Source organism: Corapipo altera, unplaced genomic scaffold (genome assembly GCF_003945725.1).
Source record: "Corapipo altera isolate COAL_440 unplaced genomic scaffold, ASM394572v1 171, whole genome shotgun sequence".
NCBI lineage: Eukaryota > Metazoa > Chordata > Aves > Passeriformes > Pipridae > Corapipo > Corapipo altera.
Genome location: NW_020884972.1, coordinates 1 through 7,916, shown reverse-complemented (window position 1 = coordinate 7,916; position 7,916 = coordinate 1). Strand labels below are relative to the sequence as shown.

Sequence of the window (7,916 nt, the reverse complement as noted above, 5' to 3'; positions counted from 1 at the left end):
ATATATTATATAATATATACTATATTATATATATTATATTATATATAATATACTATATTATGTGTATATATAAAATATATATAATATATTATGTATATATTATGTATATACATATTATGTATATATATATATAATATATAGTATGTGTAATATACTATATATTATGGATCTATTATGTATGTGTATATACATATATAACATATTTTGCATATGTATGTATATAATATATAGTATGTATAATAATAAATAATATGCAATAGATAATATGTAATAGATAAAATATATTCTAATGTATAATAAAATACATTTATATATACTATAAATATAGTATATAAGTCATGGGCACTACATATATTAATATTAATAATGTTAATAATTTAATAATATCAATACTAATAATTATATATTAATAATATATGATAATATTAATAGTGTATATATAATAGATGAGATATATTTTAATGTATATTATAATACATTAATATACACTATATATTAATATAGTATATAAGTCATGGGCACTATATATATTTATGTTAATAATATGTATTAATAGATAATATGTAATAGATAAAATATATTTTAATGTATAATATAATACATTAATGTATATACTATATATTAATATAGTATACAAGTAATCCATATGATATATATTAACAACATTATGTATTAATACTTAATGTGTATTAATACTTAATATATATTAATACATCATGTATTAATATATAATGTTTATAAAATATGCCTGATCTAGTGGAAGGTGTCCCTGCCCATGGAAAGGGGTGGACCTGGATGATCCTGAAGGTGCCTTCCAACCCAAACCATTCCATGATTCCATGTGCTGGTTTAGATGGGATATTGGGAAAGAATTCTTCCTCCCTGGGAGGGTGGGCATTCCCAGGGCTGGAATTCCCAGAGAAGCTGTGGCTGCTCCATCCCTGGAAGTGTCCAAGGCCAGCTTGGAGCAACCTGGGCTAGTGGGAGGTGTCCCTGCCCGTGGAAAGGGGTGGAATGGGAAGATTTTAAGCTCCCTCCCAACCCAAAGCATCCTGGGATCCTCTGAGAACTGTGTGATTGTCCCGTTTTGAGTCTGATTTTGAGCAGAGCTGAGTTGCCCTGGAGTAATTCCCAGTTCTTTCCCAGGTATCTCGCCCGGGTGACGGACACGGAAGCCACGGACACGGCCAACCCCAACCTGAACTATGGCATCGTGGTGGACTGTGGCAGCAGTGGCTCCAGGATCTTTGTGTACTGCTGGCCCAGGCACAACGGGAACCCCCACGACCTGCTGGACATCAAACAGATGAGGGACAAGAACAGGAAACCCGTGGTCATGAAAATCAAGCCAGGTATGGGAAAAAATTCAGTGGAATGGGATTTCCTACAGAGTTTCCTCTCCTCACTTCTGCTTTTCAACCCCCCCCAGTGGCTGGAGGAAGGAGAGTTGCAGGTTGTGAGGGTGGAACTCCTCCAGATTTCTTTGGGTTTGGTTTGCAGGGGGTTTTGTTGAGCTTTAAAACCTGAAACAGGGCCGGGGGAGAGGTTTCTCCATGGACAAACCAGCTGCTGGTTCAGTTGTCATTTCACTTTATTCCTTTTTATTGAGTGAATAAATCACTGCCTTCCTGTAAAGCTGTTTGAACCAGTTACATAAATAATTATAGAAAAAGGTGTTATATCTCTATTATTACACTTTTATTTGTTGTTTAGAGGATGGTTAAGGATGAATTTCATTCTGATTTTCCTAGAGTTGATTCCCCACTTTTCGCTTGGGCTTTTCAGACCGATCTTGGGGTTTACAGGCTGGATTATTCATTTCTCTGCCTCTTGGTGTTCAGGATTTCCCAGGCAATGCCCCAAACTTGAGTTGCTTCCCTTCCATGTTCCATTTTTCCCCAGGGATCTCGGAGTTTGCCAGCTCTCCTGAGAAGGTCAGCGATTACATCTCTCCACTCCTGAGCTTCGCTGCCGAGCACGTGCCCCGTGCCAAGCACAAGGAGACCCCTCTGTACATCCTGTGCACTGCAGGCATGAGGATCCTGCCCGAGAGGTGGGTGCCTGCCTTATTTTTTTGGGATTTGGAGCTCCCATCCTGGTGGCTCTGGCTGGTGTTAACCCTTCCCAATGGGATTTTGCAGCCAGCAAAAGGCAATACTTGAAGACTTGCTCACTGATATCCCCGTGCAGTTTGATTTCCTGTTCTCTGACTCGCATGCAGAGGTGATTTCAGGCAAGCAGGAAGGTAAGTGAACTTTCCCAAGGTTATCTTTAAAATATTTACTGCTTTCAAGGTAGTTTGGCTGCTTTTTTTTTAATTTTTTTGAATTTTGCTTTGCTCGGGAGCCCTTTTTCCTCACTAGCAACATATGGAGCGTGGAGCTGCTCAGCCCCTGGGATCTTCTAAATGTTTTCTGAGGAACAGTGAAAATAACTTGGCTGGGTTTAGCAGGAATTTCATCCATTTTCTTAGGGAGGGAGGGAGGGAGAAGGAGAAAGCACAACATTCTTGCTGGAAGAAGCTTTTCAGGGTGAAATGATTTCTAAGGGAGAGATGTTGATGTGATCAGCTCACTGAAGGCTTAAAATCACTTTAAAAACCAACATGCTTAGCTTCTTTTAAAGTTAAACCATCAAACTATCTTAAATACATTCAGTTAAGATTATTATCACAGCCTTGGAGAGAAGGACTAGAGTAACTTGTCAGGAATTAAAGATTTCTCAGGCAGGTTTAACTTCTAAGTGTTGTATAAAATAAACTGTGAGCAGTAATATGTCTTAACTTATATAGGAAAAAAAACCTCTTTATTTTTAAGTTGATATTCCAGCTATTCCTGTAATATCCAAATATCTTTCCTTGTACATGCAGGAGTCTATGCATGGATTGGTATCAACTTTGTCCTGGGAAGGTTTGAACACACAGATGATGGTGAGTGTCTGAATTCTGGGTGGGGGATCTGGGAGGGACTTGAGGTCAAGTCCTGTGCTTTAGGGGATGATTTTTCAGACAGAGACTGGGGACTGGGGTGTTTTCAGACATGTTGGTGACTGCTTTTAGACAAATTTTGGTGACTGGGGTGGTTTCAGCCAGATGTTGGTGACTGTTCCCAGCCAGCTGTTTGTCCCTGGGGTATTTTCAGCCAGATGTTGGGACTGTTTCCAGCCAGATATTTGTCCCTGGGGTGTTTTCAGCTGGATTTTGGGACTGTTTCCAGCCAGCTCTTTGCCCCTGGGGTGTTCCCAGCCAGCTGTTGGTCCCTGGGGTGTTCCCAGCCAGATATTGGTGACTGTTTCCAGCCAGCTGTTGGTCCCTGGGGTGTTCCCAGCCAGCTGTTTGCCCCAAGGTATTTTCAGCCAGATGTTGGGACTGTTTCCAGCCAGATGTTTGTCCTTGGGCTGTTCCCAGCCAGATGTAGTGACTGTTCCCATCCAGCTCTTTGTCCCTGGGCTGTTCCCATCCAGCTGTTTGTCCCTGGGCTGTTCCCATCCAGCTGTTTGTCCCTGCCCCACGTGCGGGTGCCGCGTTGCCTCGACTCCCACGTGCCCCTTCCCCGCCCTCCCTCCGAGCAGCTCCCCAGCAGCAGCTCCAGCTCTGGGCCCTCCCCAGCTGCATCCCTCTGATTTTTCCCTGTTCCCTGCAGAGGAGGAGGCCATGGTGGAGGTTCACATCCCGGGCAGCGAGCACCAGGAGTCCATATTCCGTAAGAGGACTGTGGGTATCCTGGACATGGGCGGAGTGTCCACCCAGATCGCGTACGAAGTCCCTAAAACTGTAAGCTTTGCCTCCTCACAGCAGGTTATTATCTGTGCAACTTTCCTCTTTGCCTTTGGAGTTATTTTAATGCATATTCCTCTTTGTTTTCTTCGTTTTTTGAGTCCTCCATCCCATCACATTCCCCAGGCAAGGCCGGAGGCGATGACGGGAATCCTCCACCAGCTAAGAACTCATTTGTGTTTTGTTCACCCCTCCATTCCCATAATCTGCCACTCATTTTTGAGTTTTATTCTATGTGTGTGTGTGCATGTTTAGTTTTAAATCTGTTAGGCAGTAAAAAAACTGGTATTCTGGAGCTCAGGAACCAAAAATATGTGGTGGCTCTTATGTAAGAGCTTATATAAGAGTGACTTTGTCCTTCAAGTTGTGTTGGGAGAGACTGAAGTCACAGGACACGGGGGTGACAGGTTTGTTTAAATATCACCCACACCCTCAGCACAGTTCAGCTCTTGCAGGAAGCAAATTGCTTTGTTACAAGTCTCAAATTGAATATAAATTGCTCCAGCTCCGCTGAGTTTTAAGCAAATCCTGAATTTTTAAGGTTGAACCTCCCATTAAATTAATTGAGAGTTAAAAAGTGACAACAGCATGAAAGCCCCGTGTTTTGGCTCTCAGTGCACTGTTGTAATGATCTGTATACTGATTTTTTGAAGCCTCCCTGTGAAATGATGTGTTTTCGTGGTTCCAGGTTTTAATAACTCCAGACAGGTGGTGTAACAAAGAACTGGGGCTGTTCAGTGTTTAGATCCAGAGCAGAATGCCCCAGGCAGAGATGAGCTGGGCATTTGGGTGACTATTGATGGCTCTGTCTGAACATAAACTGCTATAAAATGGGTGTTTTGGTCATTAAACCTGTCCTGGCAATCAGTGCAAAGGGGGGACTCACTCTGGGGTGGGAACACTGAGTTTAGTGGCCACAACACACATTTTTTTCATGGGAGAAGATACTTCAGGGTCCTTGGGGGCTGTTCCTGGTCTTTGGAGTTCCTGGAGTGCCAGTGCAGTTCTCTGCAATTAATATTTTGCTTTCCTTGTGAAGCAGAAGGTGATTCCCTTGGTTTGGTACAAATGAGGGGGGAGATGATCATCCCTGAGGAAAACTCTGGAAATATTGGGGTTGTAAAGGGTTGTCCAGGGCAGTGATGGAGTCCTAATCCCTGGAGGTGTTAGAAATATGTGGATGTGGCACCTGGGGACGTGGCTTAGTGGTGAACACGGTGGTGGGTTGATGATCTTAAAGGTCTTTTCCCACCCTAATTCCCTGGGATTCTCTGTTGACCTGGGAGAAGCAGAACAGATGAGTGGGGGGTGAAGTCAAAAGATGTCCCAGACACCCAGTTGTCCAAAGAACTCGTTTTAGGTCCTGCTTTTCATCCTGTTCACCCCTAATCTTGCTGCTTGTTGTTGCTGCAGGAGGAAGTGGCCAAGAACCTCCTGGCAGAATTCAACCTGGGCTGTGATGCCCATCAGACAGAGCACGTGTACAGGGTCTACGTGGCCACATTCCTTGGATTTGGAGGGAATGCAGCCCGGCAGAGATATGAGGACAGTCTGTTTGCCAGCACAGTGCTTAAAAACAGGTACCTGGGGGATTGACTCTGGCAGGGGGTGGCTGCCCCATCCCTGGAAATGTCCAAGGCCAGCTTGGAGCAACCTGGGCTAGTGGAAAGTGTCCCTACCTGTGGCAGGGGGTGGCACTGGGTGATTTTCAGGTCCTTTGCAGCCCAAACCATGCTGGGATGAGGGTTCTGTGCTCACCAGTGACACAAAGCTGAATTCCCACCCTGAGGTTTCCTTGCTCAGGGGGGGTTTGATCGGTGCTGTTGGGTCTCAGAGCTCCATCTCTCTGACCTGCTCTTTGCTCTTGCCCACAGACTGCTGGGCAGACAGACTGGCCTGAGCTCTGATTCCCCAGTGCTGGATCCCTGCCTGCCCCTGGATGCTCAGGATGAGATCCAGCAGAACGGGCAGTCCCTGTACCTGCGGGGAACGGGAGATTTCCACCTGTGCCGGGAGCTGATCCAGCCCTTCATGAACAAGACCAACGAGACCCAGACCTCCCTGAACGGGGTTTACCAGCCTGCTGTGCACTTCCAGAACAGCGAATTCTATGGATTCTCCGAGTTCTACTACTGCACAGAGGATGTGCTGAGGATGGGAGGAGATTACAACGCTGCTAAATTCGCTAAAGCTGCCAAGGTAAAATGTGCTGGAGATTGTTTTCTGCCTTTTAGTTTTCTTAATTCAAAACATCCACCCTCGAGGAGGATTTTGGTCCAGAAGTCTTGCAGCAAAACTTTTTCCTTCAGAGGTCCCAAATCCTTTTTTTTTTCCCTGCAATGAACCCTCACAGGGCTCTTAATTCCTCATCCAAAGCTGGACAGGGTTTGGAGCTTCCTGGTCTGGTGGAAGGTGTCCCTGCCTGTGGCAGGGGGTGGAACTGGATGATTTCAAGGTCCCTTCCAACCCAAATCCATTCCAGGATTCCGTGGTTGGGTTTTCATTTAGAAGATTTTAAGGCACAATAGTAAAATTGACTTCACAGGGAATGGGATTTGTGGTATCAAGTTCCAGCAGAATTACTGATAATGGGAAAATCCATCCTTGCTTCCACCCCTTGCTTCTTTTTAGGAATGCCTTAATCATTAAAAAAAAAGATCCTTTTCCTCCTGCTTTATACATTCTGTGCCAGTTTTCCAGGTGTTATTCCCAAAGGGATCAATCTGCTGGGGACAGGTAAAACTACAACATAAAGCAGAGGAATAAGACAATTATCTGAGGCCTTAAAAACAGCTTGTCTATTTTCCACCTCCAAAGTGCTTAAGTGGTACTGAACATTAATTTAACCCAAACTCTGAGTTACAAATTTAAAGAAAATACTCATGAAATTTGTGATCTGTGCCAGGGAGGCTGTTCAGGTGTTTCAGAGCATCTCACCCCGTGGCATTTTTACCTCGTGGAGGCAAAAGCGCTGTTGAAATATTGATTTTCTTCGCCTTTTTTTTTTTCTCTTGCAGGATTGTTGTGCCACTAAGTGGTCTGTCCTGGTGGAGGCAGAAGCACCGTTGAAATGTTGATTTTCTTTGCCTTTTTTTTTTGCTTTCCCTTGCAGGATTATTGTGCCACTAAGTGGTCTGTCCTCCGGGAGCGCTTCGACCGTGGTCTCTACGCCTCTCACGCCGACCTGCACAGGCTGAAGTGAGTGTTTTGTGTTTGCCCAGCAAACTCCCTCCTGCAGAGCTGCCAGGCCAGCCCTGGAGGGCAAAAATAAATCACTGCAAGTGCCAATAAAGCCTTTAAAAAGCCCTGATAATTGCAGGGCTGACTGTGCTCCCCGATGCCCTGGGGCGCTGTAACTGCTCCCCTGACCTCATCCTGCTGTTCCTGACAGTTCCTGACCCCATCCCGCTCTCCCTGCTGTAGGTACCAGTGCTTTAAGTCAGCCTGGATGTACGAGGTGTTCCACAGTGGCTTCTCCTTCCCTGTGGGTTACAGCAACCTGAAAACAGCCCTGCAGGTTTATGACAAGGAGGTGCAGTGGACCCTGGGGGCCATCCTGTACCGAACACGCTTCCTCCCTCTAAGGTACCTCTTCTTCCCTCAAATACTTGGGAAGAGCCCTTTGGGGTGGGAGTTTTGGGGTGGGGAAGAGCGTGGTGAGACCTCAAATTGTGCTTTATAAACGCTGTGCCATTAAAATGGGCTCCCATTCCTGCGGGGAGAGAAGTCGCACGTGGAATTTTGCCTCCCGAGTTATTCCCGTTGTCCCTTCTGCTGCTTTCCAGAGACATCCAGCAAGAAAACTTCCGTGGAAGTCACTCCCACTGGAGGAGCTTCTCCTTCGTTTACAATCACTACCTGTTCTTTGCCTGTTTCCTGGTTGTCCTGCTCTCCATCCTGCTCTACCTGCTCCGGCTCCGGCGCATCCACAGGCGGATGCTCCGCAACGGCTCCTCTCCCTCCCTCTGGATCGAGGAAGGCCTCCCACCACAGAAGATGGCAGGGCCCTTGTGAGATGCTGGGATGGAGAGATTTTTTTGGTTTTTTTCTTGGACTTGTTACACAAAAAAAGCCATTTTTGCCTCAGGGTTCCTCCCTTTTTTGTCCCTCGAAACCATTGGAGAAGCCGAAGGAAACGCGG

General features: G+C 45.4%; 1 protein-coding gene across 3 annotated transcripts in view; it reads left to right on the top strand.

The window, feature by feature from the left end:
- ENTPD4 (ectonucleoside triphosphate diphosphohydrolase 4) overlaps positions 1-7,836 on the top strand; it is a 10,571-nt gene extending 2,735 nt beyond the window's left edge. For 2 of the 3 annotated variants that reach the window (XM_027665200.1, XM_027665203.1), the window contains 10 exons: positions 1,147-1,352; positions 1,903-2,053; positions 2,142-2,245; positions 2,870-2,929; positions 3,642-3,796; positions 5,189-5,355; positions 5,650-5,974; positions 6,888-6,973; positions 7,199-7,360; positions 7,561-7,836. In XM_027665200.1, coding sequence (XP_027521001.1) covers positions 1,147-1,352; positions 1,903-2,053; positions 2,142-2,245; positions 2,870-2,929; positions 3,642-3,796; positions 5,189-5,355; positions 5,650-5,974; positions 6,888-6,973; positions 7,199-7,360; positions 7,561-7,789 — 1,645 coding nt within the window. In that variant the 3' untranslated portion in view covers positions 7,790-7,836. The remainder of the gene's footprint in view (positions 1-1,146; positions 1,353-1,902; positions 2,054-2,141; positions 2,246-2,869; positions 2,930-3,641; positions 3,797-5,188; positions 5,356-5,649; positions 5,975-6,887; positions 6,974-7,198; positions 7,361-7,560) is intronic. The other variant, XM_027665202.1, reaches the window with a different exon arrangement.
- Positions 7,837-7,916: the final 80 nt, after the last annotated feature.